General features: G+C 35.0%; 1 protein-coding gene across 1 annotated transcript; it reads left to right on the plus strand.

Moving 5' to 3' along the window:
- Window positions 1-435: 435 nt before the first annotated feature.
- Window positions 436-7,540, plus strand: LOC126830303 (protein amalgam). The gene is made up of 8 exons (XM_050560674.2): window positions 436-587; window positions 1,287-1,423; window positions 1,747-1,966; window positions 2,873-3,033; window positions 3,365-3,476; window positions 3,821-3,971; window positions 4,957-5,102; window positions 5,772-7,540. The coding sequence occupies exons 1-8, from the start codon at window positions 524-526 to the stop codon at window positions 5,888-5,890; spliced, it is 1,110 nt and encodes a 369-aa protein (XP_050416631.1). The 5' UTR covers window positions 436-523; the 3' UTR covers window positions 5,891-7,540.
- Window positions 7,541-19,415: the final 11,875 nt, after the last annotated feature.

Genomic DNA, 19,415 nt, shown 5'->3' on the forward strand with positions numbered 1-19,415 from the left:
ACAGCGAAGAAATAAACTTTTTGTTCATAGGCCTAATTTTAAACTTGATCCAATTTCACTCTTGCAATGTGTCAAGGTGTGTCCCTCTACTTTTCGTCGAATTCCAACTGCCAACGGTTCTTTTCACGCCCACTAACTTGTACACATGTGAACTCTTTTTTTGTCCCATCCGAACGACTGGATGTTGTTCCTTGCAGTTTGATTATGACCAGTGGCAGACGCGGTAAATTGAACCCAAATCACTCTTTAATTCAACGTCAGTAATATATAACTCAAATTATAATGATACAAATTCTGGTAACTTTATTCATACACATTTTGGGTTTTAAGAGATTTCAAACCATTCGTAATTTCGTAATTTCAACCTGAAGCGCCTGGGAAGTCGAGACAACCAAATTCCGTAGAGGTGAGTTAACTAAACTTTGCGCATGCTCAATGAGAGACAGGTAATATAGGTCATATTGTTGATTTTGAAAGTACCTGTGTGAAGTAAGAAATACTAAATATTCATGGTGTTTGTCGAATGATGTTCTCGACAAACATGAATTTAGCGCATGTGTTTGTCCTATTTACCGTTATTTTGACAGGTAAGTTGTAACTTCACAGGTATTTACCTTGAGAATATGTCAATGGTGCCATTTCCGTTTATGACAAGAAGACGATATTATATATATACGAAATGGTTAACACTACAATGTGTGTGTGTGTGTTGTTTTCAATTTTGGTATAAATCACCCCGTAAGATTTCTGAAGGTACTATAGTTACTACAGAAGTATGGTACAATAATTATAGCGATCACGATTGGCATGGGCCGTAATTACATTGCCAAAATAATTAATTACATTTAACCGTTTTCTGGAGACACACATCGGCGAAAGATGGGATATATTTTTTAGGCTGGCCTGCGGACTCCCGTGTATTTTGGGTTAGGGTCTTGGACGAGAGACATAAGATGCCATATTTTTTTAAAAAATATTTTCGCCTTTTTATGTTACAGTGCTAAAAATGTTTTTTAATAGGTCATGACAAATGGATTGAAATGGGGTTTAACGTCCTACTTTTCTGCCGCAATTGGCCTAATGAAGACAGTCAAGGGTTCTTTGACATTTTTTTTCCCCTCCAATCTGAGTAGAAGAACCCTAGCACAGTTGCAATTGCCTTCATAGCACACTGCAATCTGCATGCCCATCTTCATTAGCTTGTTGGTGCAGAAAATCCCATCTCATATGATGATACTGTGGTCCCTCTTATCTTTCAGTAAACATTACTTATTTTTATATTTCAGTAAAGGGAGATGATCCTATAATAATTATCAGTGAAACAGATCCACCTATAAATGTAGCATATCAACAAATCGTATCGGAGAAGGACAGAGATGTACAGTTAACATGTGTTGTTCAAAACAAACCTGAAGGCAGTGACGTAAGTGCTTTAAGATATAAAAATATGAGTTAAACCAGTCCTTTCACTATATAATAACAAAATCTGAGTTAAACCAGAGCTTGTGCTATAAAATAACAAAATTTGGGTTAAAAGCTTTCTCTATAAAATAACAAAATCGGAGTTTTTCACTATAAAATAACAAATTTTAACATTATTCTATTCAAAATGCGTCAAAGGATGATCGTCAGCTTTAACTGGATGTCTACATGTATTTCAGATAAAAATCTGTCACTGAAATTCTACTGCAAACAAAATATATTGGTGCCTACATATATTTTTATTTTTTTATTTTTTTTTTTTAGGTAAAATGGGTTGGGTTTTTGAGCAACAATTCAACAGTTCCTATTTCGGAAGCTACAGATTCCACAGATGCCTTTAAATACAGTATAGATCAGCCTTCACCGACAGCCTGGCGTCTTCGTATACAGAACGTACAAGTGACAGATGAGGGCAAATATGAATGTAAAGTTCAGACAGGAAATCAGATTTATGTCCGACAGTCTGAACATCTTCGTGTTGTAGGTGAGGCTAAATTGGGATCTCAGTCTAAACACTTAATTTATCAGTGAAAGTTTGCATCAATGTCCACTTTCTAGCATGATACATGTAAATAAGTTGGGAATGCTTCAATCTTTCATTGAAAGTCAGCATCAATATCCACTTCCTAGCATGTAAATAAACTGGGAAAGGTTCAATCCATCATTAAAAGGTGGCATCCATGATTATACATTTAACAAAATGGTAGATAGCTTGCATTCTGTTGGATTAGAAAGATAAAGCTAAGCATAACAGAGATGGCATAATTTGTTTAGAAGGGTTATACATGTAAAAGTAGATGAAACAGCCTTAACAAAATTAGTCCAACCCTTATAGATTTAGCAAAATTATCAGCAATACTGAACAGAATTGGATTGATATTCTTTTCATACTATTGTTACCGGCTTAGGTTCTTATTGCTGTTGACAGTTCATTATACTGGTTACTTCTTATTCATAAATTATAACACTTGATTCAGACAATTAGAGAACTTTATGTAGATACAGTAAATAACAATCATAACAGACAATATCCAGAACAGTATAATAACTACAGAATTATGTTCAACTAAAGAAGTTTAAAATTAAGAGTTGGCATAAGTGTAGCCTGTTATCTGTATCTCCTACCTAACTTGCCTTAGATTATGCATGCATTAAAATATTACCATTAAAATACATTATCTCATTAAGTCTTGTTCTTATTAGACTACTTATTAAGAGGACTATAGTCCAAGATGTCATATTAAGGTAACCCATAATCAATTAAACCATAGAAAGGTAATTATAACACTATTGTAGTTTGCAAGAGATGATTCCAAATCCCTCAAATGACAAGTACTACATGTTATGCCTACGTTTGTTTGATATTACTACTTTTGTTTTATTATTTTAGAAACACCACAAATAGCTGATCTCCAGACAAGTAGTGATACTATTGTAAAAGATGGAGACAAAGTCGACCTTTGGTGTAATGCCACTGGTCGACCTTTTCCTTTAATAAAATGGTCACGATTGGCAGGAGAATTATTACCTAAAGGTGGACAGGAATTGGGAGTAAGTATAATGTTAAAGAAGGTCAATATGCGAAATAAATGAATCCTTTAGGAGCTCTTGTCAATGCCATTTATTAATAAAAATTGCTTGGTGAGTATTGCGCTTTGCTCACTTAAACCAAGACGTTTCGGGTTAGATCCAAGTGTTGTTTGGGAAGTTTTTCAGGATTTTCCATCCTTGTTTATTTGGATGGGATGAAAAACCGAAGTCCTCCCCTGTGTGCATAGCCCCATTTCAATTCTACTATGAAATGGATATGGGTTGAGATTTTACGTCATTGTTTACAGTAGTTTAATCTTGGAGATTTATTTATTGTTATATCTATTTGTAGGCCTACCATTTAAATATTCTGACAGCTAAGGCTGAAGATAGTGGAATATATAAATGTACTGCAGCTAATGAAGCAGGAAAAGATGAAAGAAAGATATATCTTACTGTTAAATGTAAGTATTTGTTTGTTCAGCATGTTTCTCAGGCCTACAATCTATATTCTAGGCCTGGCATCCATGTTATATTGATTTATAATAATCAGAATCCATATTATGTCGATTCACACGAATTTATATTATAATAATCAAGTCTGATATGGTACAAACTAAACTCAATATGAAAGCAAACTCATCACAAGGGAGGTAATCCATAAATGCAAAATATTAAAAAGGTAGCAATCCATAAATGCAAAATATTAAAAAAGAGAGTATTATCCCAAACATTGTATTATTCTAATGTAAGGTAAGTCATGATTGGTTACAATCTATATGGTAAATTATTTTGTTGTGTTTTATAGATCATCCTACGGTAAGAGCTGAGGTGAGAAAAATCTATCAGGCTCGAGGTTATGTAAAAAATCTGGTATGTAATATTGCCGCTTATCCTGTTCCAAATCTAAACTCAATATCATGGACTAGAGGGTCGATGCCAATACAATCCGGTGGACAGTAAGTAGGCTTAATTATCTATTATCTACCAATTGTCTTCCCCAGATGAAGATAACAAGTCAAATATAGGCCCTTAAATAGTGTCATGCCACCAAAATAATATCGTCGGTGAAGTGTTAAAAGGGTGTATCTAAGAATTTCTAAAGATTAAGAAATAGGACTTTTTGCATTTCAAAATTTCCACAAATCAAGATACAGCATTTGGACACATGATACCCAGAACAGTTCTAATTGGCGTAGAGATACACAGCTTAGATAGAAATGTGCATATTAACTGGGAGAGTTTAAAAATGCAAAAAAGTGTATTTGACTAATTTCACGAGATACACCCTTTTGGAAATTTAATTAAAGCCTTTTTATTTTTTGTAATAGTATATTACCTGCTTTCAATCAGGTTATATAGAGGTGCCTCAAATGATTTCAGTAAAATTTAAAGATTGTGCAGAGTTGTTTTATAGGGTTATAGACGAAACTGCCTTAAATGGACATGTCAAAACATCCATATATATTGGTTATAACGCTCATAAAGACCATAAAAAAATCCATAATGAGCAATTAATTATTCTTTATTTAATAAGAATCCTGTGATTCATATTAAGATACATTCTGACCATATTTAGTGAATTTGGGCCTTTTCTTGATTTTATTGGCAGCAGATAGAGAGCAATGCCAAATGTTGCGAAATATTGCAATTTGTAAGGAATTGACATTCCCTCAAATTTAACTACATTTAATTTGTAAAATGAAAATCAGAAAATAGGACCATGGCTCAAATATTGTGGTGAATAGGCTATCTTAGTTTAGGCCAGCTTGCATATTCTTTTAATTAGCTAGCATATATCCTTACCCGAGATACCTTAAATATTTTAAATGGTCACGTGACACAATAAAATAGTTTATAACAGTAATTAATTTTTATGAAGTTCTTGCCAATCCATTTCTGTATATGATACCAATATTTGATCAACTGATATTTTTGTTTCAGTCGAAGTATAAGACATATTCCGGGAGCTTTAAGTAAAGTAACAAGTATTTTAACTATCAATGGTGTAAGAGAAGAAGATTATGGAGAGTATACGTGTTCAGCTCAGAACTCCCAAGGCGAAGGAGCTGATACAATGACTCTTGTGGGTAAGTAAATTTTTGAAGTGCTGTTCAAGTCCAATTTTCTTTTTACACAAAATGATAATACTCTTGGGTTATCCTTTATTCAATGTGCGGAATTAAAAAAAAAAAGTTTTTTTTACTGATTTTAGAATTTAAGCCGGCCAGACCTTTTAGAGATTTTGGGGCGCATGGCATGTTTGCACCTCAAGCAACAAAAGTTTTATTCAAACATCCCCATAAACTCTATACTGTGTTAAAGCCTTTTTGTAAACCATTAACTTTTAATTATTCACTTGTATTGAATATCTTTACTATCTGGAATATCATGTGCTTATTTGGAAGTACAATACACAAAGTTATGTAACAGTCTATAAAACCTTTTTTTATTGGCTTAGAAATATGAGATCTAGATTAAAGATGAGCAAGCAAGACTGTAAAGAAGCAAAAAAAAAAATAGTTCATTTCCTAAAATTTGTGAGACACAACTTTTTGACTCGATACCAGCAATAAATATCATAATTTGGAAAATTACATGTAAATGTTGTTAGTATGAATTCAAGACTTATTTGATGTTAGACTATATTTATCCTGGCAGTATAGGAGTGTAAACATGGCCTTAAAGTGCACAAAAAATGGAAATTACCTAATGTTCTTTTTTTTTAAAGATTTGTTTATTGTTTTCTTTTATTTTAGAATCTTCCCAGCCAACACCTGATAGAACTGGCAAATACCAACGTAGTGGCGCTACTATACTAACTATCAGTGTAACAACAGTACTTATGTTAATATCTGTCTGTTTATTACAAACTTAGAACTTTAATTTGGAAAGAGAGTTTTAAAATAAGATTTGAAATCATAAAATTGAAAATTATCTCTTCAGAAATTTTTTTCTTTGAACAGGAGCACAATTCTATGGAATATATGCTTTAAGCTCAGTAATAAACAGTAACTTTATTCAATAGAATTGGGTTGTGTAGTAAGAGTTTTAGTTTCCTCTTTATACAAACTAAGAAATATTTAGTCTTCCTTAATTCTAAGTTAATTAAGATTTAATTAATAACTTCAATAGTTATCTCATGAAACAAACTCTAATATTTAAATATTTAATTGTAGTATTGTGAATATTAATATGTTAAATAACAGCTAGTGAAATGTTAGGAATCAGGTTCTTTACATTGAACCAGAAAGATGTCTAAATAGTGTAAATGAAATACAAAATGTGAAATCTGATGCAGTTATATCCTTGCTTGTGCTGTTTTTAATGAAATTTCTTGCCAGGTTTCACTGAACGACTAACAAAAGGCAGCTGCCTTGCCCAGCTATTTTGAATGTTTTAGTTTAAAGACTACATTATTGATTGCACTTGTAGATATTTTATAAGTATCTCTGATATATTTATTGATACTTGAAGTTGATTTTAATTTGTACAATTTGAACTACAGTAAGACCGTCACATATTGTATTTTTATATGAATTTCACCTATTTCCAAAATGTTTTTTGTCACTCCAGCCTTTGATATTATTTTCATAGAGCACACATCAACCTTGACAGAATACAATTTATTTAAGATCTAGGAAATAGAATTAACCATTCCTTTAACATATTCGATGTGTGGACATTCCTTAAAATTTCTTTCCGGTTATTTTTAACATATTTTTACACATTTGTAACATATATTGTACATAATCTATTTTTTATATAATCATCCAGTTTAAACATAGTTTTATCTATCAACTGTTTGTTTTGTATAATCATTCAGTTTAAACATAGTTTTATGTATCTACTGTTTTCTGTATAATAATCCAGTTTTGAACATAAAATTATGTATCTACTGTTTTTTTGTTAAAAGGGAAGTCACAGTTTTAACTACATGCAGGTCTGAAAATAGTAATTTGTTTTAATTAAGTACATCTTAACCACAAAATGTGAAGAAGCCTATTTATCCCGTCTGAAAGTTTCAGCTCAGAATAATGAGTGCTTGCTCCATTTTTCCATTGTGTAGTGAGATAAATATGTAATTAAAATCCAACAGTAACCTTCAAATCATAGTGTAAAACTGTCACTGTGCATGCATCTAAGTTATAGACAGGACTTCAGACAGAAGGTGATTGCCAGATAAGAACCTGTTCCCCGACTCCATTGGACGATTGGATGTTGGCATTTCTTTGCAAAGATATCACTTGGGGAAAGGTAAAAGCTTTCATCACAGGTTCCACAGAATTAACCAGTTCCCATGAATGACTTCCCATGAATGCATTCCATTTATTAATTTAATCTTATATCAAACATTTTCATTTCTAAATCTTTCTATAATTGAAACTTTTTTAAATTAAAAATTATATCATATATGTAAATAATCATTGATACATTGATATGTACACATGCTACAAATTTTATTTTAAAAAAGTTCTGGGAAATAATGGCTGATTAATAATGTTTTTTTCATCTTTGATCCCCCCCCCCCAAAAAAAGCTGGATATTTTCATTAAATTTTATATACCTGCCTTTGTGTAAATATTTAATTATAGAAATGTACATTTTTGTTAAGGAAATACTTCTATGATTTCTGTATTTCAATCCAATCATCATCCTTGTATTGATCATTTTAATAGTGATACAGCCATATCATGATATCTATCTAGTATATTATTCACATTATTATTAGAGAATTTTTTCAATTATTAAATCATTTTTACATACTAATAAAACATTTTATAGAAAGTATCCCATGCCTTTTTGCCTTTTATTTTTATACGCCCAAACATAGTTTGATATAGTCATCGCCCCTGTCTGTCTGACAACAGGTTCTCGTTAATGGGGTAGAGGCAAGAGTTGTTGATGCGATGACTACAAATCTTGAGAGGATGATCCCTTTTTAGTTTTCTATGGCATTTTGTTCGTAAAAGTTATTGGCCCTCACACTCTGACAGGAAAATTTCTTGCATATGAGAGAGAGAAATGGGGTTTAACGTCCACTCGACACAAACTAGGTCATTTCGGGACTAACATATGGTTTAATTTTATTTCAATAATTCGCTTGCGCAATAATTCGCTTGACAGACTTTATGATACAGCGTGCGCACGCTAACCATTCGGCCATCCAACCCCCCATTGCATATGCGATAAAGGCTGAGAAGTATAAGCACCATAAGAAGATGATCTCTATCGATTCTGGCATACCAATTTCTTGTTAACGCGATGGAGCCTAGAGATTTTGACATGTTTTTCAAATTTGGAGTGAAGCATTGCCATCGTGAGAAGATGGACCTTATCTATTTTAAGCGTCCCGAGACATGTAGTTATTTGAATTATCTGCCCTTTTCCTAAAACGTTGTTAACGCAATAGAAGCTACAGTTCATAATATATATTATTTTCATATTTGGTTTGAAGAGTTCGGGTCAGGTGAGAACGAATCCTATCGATTGTCAGCAGCCTGCAAACTTATGTTCGGGAGTTACTCCCCTCGCCTGCTCGAAATCCTTGTTAACATGATACAGGGTCATGGTGTTTAAAGGAGCTAAATCGCTAACATTTGGGACCTAGAAATTGACAAAAGTGGGTCGCAACGCATATAATACTGTAATATGAATGTATATAAACTGATTTACATTCAATGGTTTCCGTTTTTACTCCAATTTCAAATCAGTTATGTTCGGCGAAATAAGCCAGCAGTCTCAAGCGAGTGCAAATTTCTAGCGTCTGGTTATTCCAGTCTACATACGCTGTTTGATTTGGTGCAATGTGTCTAGCCTCATCCCTCGAGTCTCTTGATGCAACTGGGGCTGAAGCGCATTATGGTACACGATTCGTGTACCAATGGTAAAATGTTTATTTTGTCTTAAATATTGGATATCAAAAGCCCATCTTTTTCCGGTAAGATCACAACATGAATGTTGATTTAATTTGACAAATAAATCGTGTTTTCAATGTTGAAGATTTTGGATGATATTGAGTTAGAGACTTAGCTACTTTAACTATTTCTTTCATAAATGGTGTGACGTTTTGGGTTGATGAGTGGATGAACCCTACGGATATCCAGTGTTCCGCGGTCTTCCATTCTGGAGTTAAATCCCCCTTTCTGAAAACATGACAGAGACTACAGTTTGTAATTGATTAATTTTAAATTTGGTGCGTGGCATCGGAGTCATTGACATTCAGCCTTCAGCGATATTCCGTCCCGAACTAACCACGCCCTCTTCTGATAATTGGTTAACAGATTTTTTCTTTCCAATTTGGTGCGAAGCGTTTGGGCCGTGAGAAGATTAAACCTATTGCTTTTCAAATTTGATGTGAAGCATTGTTATCTGACATTGTTCCAGAGATTTATGTGTACGGAAATGCTTGAGACCACGATAGAGATTATCCTTTCTGATAAGCTGCAGTTGAGGCATAGCTTCTGGGTGGGCGCATTTCAACGCTTTAATGGTTATCTTATAACATGTTCTTCAATAACTAAGAACCTCTTTGTACAATCTAACGACTAGACGCTCTTCCTATCCAGACCTTCCATCCCGATTTCAGGGGCGGATCCAGGAAATTTTGCAGGAGGGGGTTTGCCAAGTTCCCGAGACAATGTACCCCCCCACCCTCTCTCGCATAGTCTCTATCGTCATTTTGGCGTATATACATACACATTGAGCTTTTTAAAAAGAGAAATTCAACACCTCGTTTGACGTCAATTTTTATTATGATGAATTAATACAATGACATTGTGATTCAATTTCATGGATGCAAAGCATGAATTGTGATATCACATAATATCTATATCATTATCTCGTGCTTTGAGTGCCCATCTTGTCCCACATCTGACGATAAGAGATAAAGCGCACGGCCGAGAAACTTTTCTCATAAAAAGTGTTGATTTACAAGAAAAAATTATGTAGCCGAGCAGGGGGGGGGGGGGGGTCATGGTCATTTCTAGAAAAGATTCTTTAAGGAAAATATCAGGGCCTGTGTAAATAATAAAAGGCGTCTTGAGTGTAAGTGGCGGGGATGTTATGCACGAGGCAGTGTATGCATATCATGTGACATTTCTGTATAGTCATAATATATTGCCTTCAAATAATAAAACTTCCCAAATGTTTGTAATACACTTATTTTATTTCTTTCACCTACAGGTAATGTCGATAATCTACAATTTGATATAATACTACTTCTGCACATGATAATAACACATGGTTTTAATATAACAAAGTAAATACAAAATGTACAATCATTAATCCAATTCATACAATTCTAATAACGATATTTCGTCAATATTTGGTTATAGAAATGTACGTTTGTTTTGTATTTTTAAAGAGAATTTAATATAATGAATACAAACAACGGAACCATTAAGCCAATTCAAACAGCATCTGGGCTATTAAGTTGTTCAACCAACTTTATTATTTGTATTCGACGATTGGGACGTGACATTAGATTCAAAAACGTATCTTGTTCTTTGTAACTGCATTTTATTCATTAGAACAACGCATGGTTTAATATAATTAATTGATATTCTACAACCATTAGCAAGATCAATATTGGCGTAATTTTATTCTCCCACATTTTCATGTGTACATTGTCATCGCCTCTGTCACTCTGGATCTTGGTTTCTTTCGAAACTGGCAAGTATCGGACCACACTTCCTAGATTCTGGCTCCTGTTTGTACGAAAAATCACGTTTTTAGTTTGTGGCCCTCTAGTGTTCACAATTTGTTTCCGATTTAAAAAAAAACAACGTTTAAATATATATCACTGTTACGCCCTAATCATGCTTGAGTTCGAATTTTGTGCTCCTTCTATACAACAGTATAACAGTATGCAATACCAAGATTGTGGATCCTCTAGAATTCATACTTTTTTATCCGATTTTAATGAAACTCTAATACATCATAAATTATGGCCCCTGAGTTCGAATTTCGTGCTCCTTTTATACAACAGTGTAATAGTATGCAATAACAAGATTGTGGATCCTCTAGAATTCATAATTTTTTTATCAGATTTTAATGAAACTTAATACTTTATTTATTATGGCCCCTGGTTGAACAAAAAATTGTAATACTATAGGGCCTATATCTATGGAAGTTGTTTAATTTCTCAGGGAGATGGTCTGGTTAATGTATTGTAGTCGTTAGCTAGTACCAGTGACAACGAGAACTAGGCTAACAAGGAGACGCCAGTACATAACTCATGCCAGTATCCTCTTTACAAAGAATGTGTGGTGTTTAACTTTCTTCATGCATCATTTCGTATTCTCAGAGAAGGACGTTTCCACAGCCTCTTAGGCCGAGAGGTAATCGGTGTTCGTATACGTTGTATGATTCTCTGCCACAGTTTGATATTATTGGGCGTTCCTTGGGCAATTTAGTAGGTATAAACCATTCTGTTTCTGGATTGTTATGTATTTTTGGTAGCGTATAGAGATGTCGTTGTTGGCAGTCAGATTTAGCGGATGGATAATTATATTGTTTTGCTGCTATGTATTCCTTGTCTTGCAATTCATGTAAGATGTTGTTTATTAAGGTTGGGGTGTCCTAGAAGATGGGTTGATCTAATTTAGTGTCATGTTTTTCTGCCTCTGATATATAGTCTGTGCGACTCATTATGTTTTTGTCTTTTTTGAGGGTATTTAATGCTGTTTTTGCGGCCCGGTTGAGATTTGGTATTTGTGATCGTGGTTAAAGGGATACTATTTCTGTGTTCAATTGGTCTAAAGTGTTTAGAAGTGCTGGTGATAATGAATTGTTCGGTGGTTTCCATGTGGATGTTTCTGTGAATAAGATTTTACCCCTGCTGGGAATGTTCCTAAAAAATAAATCAATGAACGAGTTCTTTGAAAGCGATCGGTTACCTGAAAAATGGGGTCTATAGATGTTATTGTTGGAGTTTGTTAAGTTCTAGGGAGCTGAACAGTCCGTTGAGCAAAATTAAATTGACAACTGTATATCCTAAAGACGACGTCTCATTCCTTTTCCCTGATTCTAGTTTAAATTCCCCATCCAGCAGTTGATGTTATTGTTGGAATTGGAATAAACTTGAGGACTTTCTCAAGTATGCTAAGTTCTAGTGGGCTGAGAAGTCTGTCGCTCAAATTGACAACTGTCTATCCTAAAAACGGCTTGTCATTCCTTTTCCCAGATTCTAGTTTAAATTCCCGCCGTGTCTGTGCCCCAGTGGATGGCGTCGTTTCCTTTCGATTCTACTTTGCCCTCGAAGTTTGGTAGTGTGGTGGCGTTTGGTAAAGGTACAATGGAGATCAAGTGGTTGTAGCTGTTAATGTTTTGGTAGGCGACCTGATTGTCTAGACGGAATCGGGAAAAAGTGTGGATCTGTGTGGTAAATTGCTTGGTTGTTGGGAAAACTTCTCTAGCCACCGAGAGCAGATCTAGCATCTGTTCTTGTATCCTTGGTTCAGCTTCCTCCCTGTTGTTGAGTCCGACGTGTATAACCAGCTCCTAGGGTGCAGGTCCCATGTATTTCTATAGGATATGTTTGATTTGGCAGATCTTGGCTCTAGAATAGCTATGGATCTTCCAGTCCCGACAAATAATACCATCCTTGCCAGGTTAGAGGATCCAAGAACAATTGTTTTGGCCATCACAGGTGGTAGCTACCATGAATCCATCTCGTCATTATCTTTGTAGCTGTGTAGTCTCTTCGTGGAAAGTCTGAGTGATCGTCTGTAGCTGGCTTGGTGGTGGTGTCAAGGATAGGAATGCCAATGATAGCTTTCAGTGGAGATATGGAACCCGAGGACGAATGTGAGCCCGGCAACGCCTAGGGTAGACTGGTTGGCTTAGCTGCACGTCTCGAAGAAGTGTTAATGGATGTGCCTTCTTCTCCAGCTGATAATGTTCTCTTGTTAGGTGTGTTTAGTTTTGGTGTTCCCTGGAGAAGGCTGTTTGGGTGAGGGAGGAGGAGTTACAGCAGTAGGGAGAGTGGACAGGAGGCGCTGGAATTCTGTCTTCACACTATCCTGAAGTCGCTTGCCGTGGGACGTCTTGGCCCACGCTAGGGCGTGACTTCAAGTACTCCAGTTTATCCGCTAGTATGGCTCGGTAGAGTGTCGACAGGGATGAGGCGACCTCCTTGATCCATTTAAGGTTCAATGACTCAATGGTAGCGGCTATGATAGGTGTTTTCATTGCCGGTTTGACGAACTTGTTCAGAACCTGGACTTTCCAGGCCAAACTTATAGTGGGTGTTCCATTCTTCTGACTCCCCATAACGGTTAAATGGCGGAGGCACTGGAGGATCTGGAAGAAGGCCCGATGACACCTGAAATCTCTGAGGTTGACTGACCCTGCTTTGGTAGTCGTTGATTTGGTAAGCCTTGGTTTGGTCGGCGTTGATTTGGTAGGCCTTGGTTTGGTCGGCGCTGGTTTGGTAGGATTTGGTTTGGTTGGCGCTGGTTTGGTAAGCCTTGGTTTGGTTGGAGCTGGAATCCTGATGGTGGTAGGTGGAATCCTGGTGGTGGCTGGTGGAATCCTGGTGGTGGTTGGTCAAAGCCTGGCGGTGGTTTGAATCTATTTCGTAACTGCGGTCAATCCATTTGTAGATGTGTGGACGTGGGAAGAAGAACACGTCTGATGCGGGACATATCCATGTTCCAAAGGGTTGGGAAGCTGTTTGTGTGGGCGTTATGCAAATAGGGGAAGACAAGGAAGCTGTTTAGTTCAAACGAGACAAAGTAGATGGGGTAAATTGAATGTATATAGGTTGTGAAACACAATTTTTGCTAAAAACTGTTCCCTGTGGTGTATGAATCAAACAGTGTAAGACAAAGAATGTAAAATTAATGGCGGATTGATTAAAGCTTGTGCTCAAGCGTGCACTGATTTCCATAAATTGTAACGAGAAGGAATGAAACTGGAAATATAGTAAGTGTGAAAAAACAAAAAATCGTTTGAATTTAAGGGTTTATTGCGTTAATCCCAATAAGTCAGTTCAAAAGAAAGATTTAACAAGTATAACAAAATTGTGAGGGTTCCATAAAATATACAAAAAATATATACAAAAAGAAAAACATATATAACATAACCCTAACCCTAAAACTTTCGCGATGTACATTTCGGAGTGGTTCCCGACCCAGCTGGGGACCTATTAGATCCCTTCATACAAAATATCATCGCGGGTACCACGGTCCGTATTCAAAGGTTTTCTTAATGTTAAAGATACATTATGGGAGATTCGATAACGAGTTGACAGTTCTCATTATAAAACTAGATAACGTAAAGGCAATTTGCTGAAAATTTCATTCAAATTGATCCACTATGAACCCAAAACTAAGCGAATGAAATTTCCGCCTATCCTCGTTCATCTTTACTAAAGTCAGTACGATAAACAGCATAGTCTCGATTATCCATTTAATCGTTAAATCGTGAAGGAAAGTTATGCAGTAAATCGGCTCATAATCCGCTACAGATCGCAGGCTAGCGATGCCATCTAGAGTTGATTATGTTATGGATAGGCTAATTAATGTCTAATTAATAATTTAGATAACATTTCAGGCCTAAAGAAAGACCTGCAATAGACAGATTTAGCTCTTGCATAATGTATGTTTAAGTAAAAATACTTAATTTTTCCACTTAACCAAGTGTCTTACCTTAAATCAGTATTCAAAGGCTCTATATTGGCTATGTGAAAACTTAACTGGACATTTAAAATATGGAAACCTAACAGAGCCAAAAAACATGAATTTTTAATTTATGGAATAACCTCCACTGCCAAAAATCAGAAATTACTCACGTCGCATGCAAGTTATGTCCACTTACGAGCACCACATACTCTATTAAAATCTTAGTTTCCAATGTTGTCATTACTAGGAAAATGTTTGTCAAAATATTATATTGTAACGCACAAAAATAGTATGACTATAATTTATGATAAACTATGATAGTACGCACCCGTTTCCGGAACAGATGTTTCCTTAGATGATTTTCAAAAACAATAGATTTCAACAGCAGTTATCGAATAGTGGTAGTATAATGATGGATATTGTAAACTTTATTATTTTAACAATGTATAACGAATAAAAAAGAACATAATTAGCACTACGCAGGGCTTTTGGCTTTAAAGTTAGACTGAACAAATCACTCGGGGTTGTTTATCAATCTATCATTCGAGGAATTCATAGAAATTGTGTTAGTTCCTACACTTTAGAATCCCAAAGGCCTGGCCATGACGTAACGGTACATTGCGTGTACAAAAGATGTACGTGGCGCTTTTTCCTTCCCGAATGAATACCGCCGATTAAAACGCAATATATATATATAGTTAACACAAGGAATTTATTGTAAACCATTGGTGACACGCTTCGGTCAGCAGTCATCATCATATATTTGTAAATTTATACAAAGAAGACAAGAACATGTAGCAATCAAAACTTCAAATATGTATATGGGAATGAATTGTAAATTATAAACCGTGCCATGCTTCTCGCGGCCGTATTAAAATTTGCTAAAATCTACAATTGAATGTCATCGCAATGTCAGATTTACAAATAAATTTAACGCATCAATCTTTATAATATGACCATTTCGGTTGTAGTAACCTTATACACCATCATGGCTCTACAAAATCAAAGTTTGCGGCCAGCAACGCTCAGCCACATTGTCTTTGTTTCAATCTCAGTTCCCTAACTTTTAAAATCGTCATTACGGGCCTGCTACTACATTGTGTACTCCGGTTAAAAGAAGTCATTATAATCTCACTTAACTTTAAGGTACCTCCTATAGGGTCCGTATTCAAAGGATATCTTGAGTAAGATAGTCACTTAACTACAGGATTTCAACTTAAATATACGTAATTTCCTGTAAGTTTAGGGCAAGTGGTTTTAAAAGTTAAGAGTGTTAGTCTTTCAGCATATTCCTGAAGCAATGGCACGCGAGTAGGATTAGCTCTAATCAAACGAAACACTGCGAGGAGTATGGTCTTTAAGTGGTATTCAGAGGCCAGTTTAAGTGAGAAATATCCACCTAACTTTAAGTGACCTATGGGAGGTACCTTAAAGTTAAGTGAGATTATAATGCTTTATTTTAACGCTGTAGTAGCAGTCCCGTAATGGCGATTTTAAAAGTTAGGGGATTCAGATTGAAACAAACACAATGTCGCCGAGCTTAGCTGGCCTTAATTTATTTTTTTTTCATCGTCAGCTTTGATGTTGTAGTGCCATTATAATGGAGTATAAGGTTATTACCATCGAGATAGTCAAGGATATCTTTTTCCGATCATTTATTATGTTCGTATTGCTTAATCATGTTTCCACCACTGTCATATAATAAAGTTAAATTCATTTGTGATGACATGGGTTTATAGATTTCAGAAATTATTTATACTACCGCTAGAAGCAAGGCATGATTTATTTACAACTCATTCCCATATATACATATATACATAATCGGTAGTATTTATTTAGGTAAAAAAATAATGCAACATGCATCTTTCGTACACACAATGTACCGTAAACGCCAGGCCTTTGCAAATCTAAAAAGTAGCTACTTACACAATGTCTATGAATTTCTAAAATGATAATTTATAAACAACACTGAATGATTTGTCCAGTCTAACTTAGAAGGCAAGGGTCATTGTGTATTACTAATATGTTGTTTTCTATTATTGATATTTTGTTAAAAAATTAAAGTTTACAATATCCATCATTATACTTCCACTATTTATTGTAATCTATTGATATGGAATTTTTAAAAAAAAAAGGTCTACGAAAACAGCCGTTCCGGTGTAAAGGATGCACACTACCATAATTTATGATAAATTATAAGCATACTATTTTCATGCATTACAATATAATATTTCGACAAACATTTTCCTAGTAATGTAAACTAAGAATTTAATAGAGTATAGTGATGCTCTTAAGGGGGCATAACTTGCTTATATACATGTTAGAAATTCGTGATTTTTGGCAGTGAAGGGTATTCCATAAATTGAAAATTTATACTATTTAGCGAATGTGAGTATTCCATAATTTAAGTGTGCAGTTAAGTGTTTCACATAGCCAAATATATGTAAAATATAACCCTTGAATACCGATTTATGGTAATACAGTCAGTTAAGTGGAAAAATTAAGTATTTTTACTAAACTTTTAGAAAACCTTTGCAATTGCCGAACTTACAGCTACGCTATCTCCCGTTACTGCAGACACGTGAACAATAGAGATGTCCACTTAGAGGTCGTGACACGAACACACTCAAATCAAACATGGTGATCTCCACGCTACGCTATCTCCCGTTACTGCAGACACGTGAACAATAGAGATGTCCACTTAGAGGTCGTGACACGAACACACTCAAATCAAACATGGTGATATCCACGGAAACCTTAACATTGAACTTTGCAACTCGATTACTACATGTAGACATTTTAGCAGAAAGCGAGAGACCAGGGTCCGTATTCAAATTTTTCTTCAAGTTAAGTAAAAATACCTAATTTTTCCACTTAACCAAGTGTCTCACCTTAAATCAGTATTCAAAGCTCTATTTTACATATACTTGGCTATGTGAAAAACTTATCTGCTCGCTTAAAATATGGAATACCAACATTAGCTAAAAAGTATGAATTTTTAACTTATGGAATAACCTCCACTGCCAAAAGTCACGAATTACTCACGTCGCACGCAAGTTATGTCCCCTTAAGAGCACCACCATACTCTATTAAAATCTTAGTTGTCATTACTAGGAAAATGTTTGTCGAAATATTATATTGTAACGCATGAATATAGTATGACCATAATTTATGATAAATTATGATGGTACGCATCCGTTACCGGAACAGCTGTTTTCTAATAGATGTTTTTCAAAAACGATAGATTTCAATAGCAGATATCGAATTGTGGTAGTATAATATAACTTTATTATAACGAAATAACACATAAGCAATACGCAGGGCTATTGGCTTTAAAGTTAAACTAAACAAATCATTCGGTGTTGTTTATCAATCTACCATTTGAGAAATTCATAAAATTACTGGTCATGACATTGCGTGTACGATTAAAAGGCAAGAAATTAAATGTAAACCAGTGGTGGCACGCTTCAGTCAGCAGTCTTTATCATACATTTGTATATTCATACAACGAAGAGAAGAACATGTAGAAATCAAAACTCCAATGGAATGTCATCGCAATGTGAAATTTACAAATAAATTTAACGCATCAAACGTTATTATATGACAGTCGTGGAAAACATAATTGATTACGCAATGATAGATGAACGAGGTAAAAAACCTTTGACCATTTCGGAGGTAGTTTTAAACCTAACACTATTACGGCTCTACAAAATTAAAGCTGATGACAAAAAAAAAAAACGTTTGATGCCAGCTACACTCAGAGACATTGTTTTTGTTTAAATCTCAATTCCCTAACTTTCAAAATCGCCATTAAGGGCCTGCTACTACACTGTGTACTCCGGTTATAAAGAAGTCATTATAATCTCACTTAACTTTAAGGTACCTCCCATAGGTCACTTAAAGTTAAGTGGATTTTTCTCAGTTAAACTGGCCTTTGAATACCACTAAAGGACCAAACACTAATAAGGCGGCTTAACTTTAAGGGAAAATTCGATACTTAACACTGCCTTTGAATACCACTTACCCTTAACTTACAGGAAGTTACGTATATTTGAGTGAAATCTAGTAGTTAAGTGACTATCTTAGACTTAAGATATCCTTTGAATACGGGCCCAGTCTAGCAACGTCTAGATGTTATAAAACTCGCGGTCGTTACTTCAGGAACATGACACCAACCATATTAACGAAGCTTGGCATATGTCACGTAGAGCACTACGAGGGAAATCTTAACCGGGCAGCGGCTTTTCCGCCTACTCTTCATTGATTTTTAACTGACAAGAGTTCTTATACATGCACGCCAATAAATACCCGTGTTGACCAGGGATTTTAGTCCCACCCAAACAACTAGGCACCATTTCCTGCACTGCTCTGTACCGCTGGAATTCAAGTATAAGTCATGATAATTAATTTGCACGATATCAAAATTAATTATGATTAAAATATAAGATGTAATCCATTAAAACTGGGTGAAATGTAAAGTTCTACTTGGCACATTATCCATCCCTTATGTCCCCCAATACGCTCGTGGATATTAATAATTAATTAAATGTATTTTTCGTTATCATACTTATGTGGTTTTTAAAATATATCAACATGGCATGCTCAATACCAGAGACTAAAAATTTTTTGCTCATCAAATATAAAATAGTACAGGTATAACATATAGAGGCAATGTGTAAGAGCTAAATCTACGTATTGTATGTCTTTTTTTGGCTTCAAATGTTATATAAATTTTTATTTAGGAATTTAATCACACGATAAGGCCATAATCAACTC

Source organism: Patella vulgata, chromosome 8 (genome assembly GCF_932274485.2).
Source record: "Patella vulgata chromosome 8, xgPatVulg1.2, whole genome shotgun sequence".
In the NCBI taxonomy this organism is placed as follows: Eukaryota; Metazoa; Mollusca; class Gastropoda; family Patellidae; genus Patella; species Patella vulgata.

Excerpts from the sequence above, each read along its gene's own strand:
- LOC126830303 (XM_050560674.2), top strand. The coding sequence starts at position 524 with ATGATGTTCTCGACAAACATGAATTTAGCGCATGTGTTTGTCCTATTT. Across the intron at positions 588-1,286 it reads ATTTACCGTTATTTTGACAG|TAAAGGGAGATGATCCTATA; the intron begins GTAAGTTGTAAC and ends TTTATATTTCAG. Across the intron at positions 3,972-4,956 it reads CCAATACAATCCGGTGGACA|TCGAAGTATAAGACATATTC; the intron begins GTAAGTAGGCTT and ends TTTTTGTTTCAG.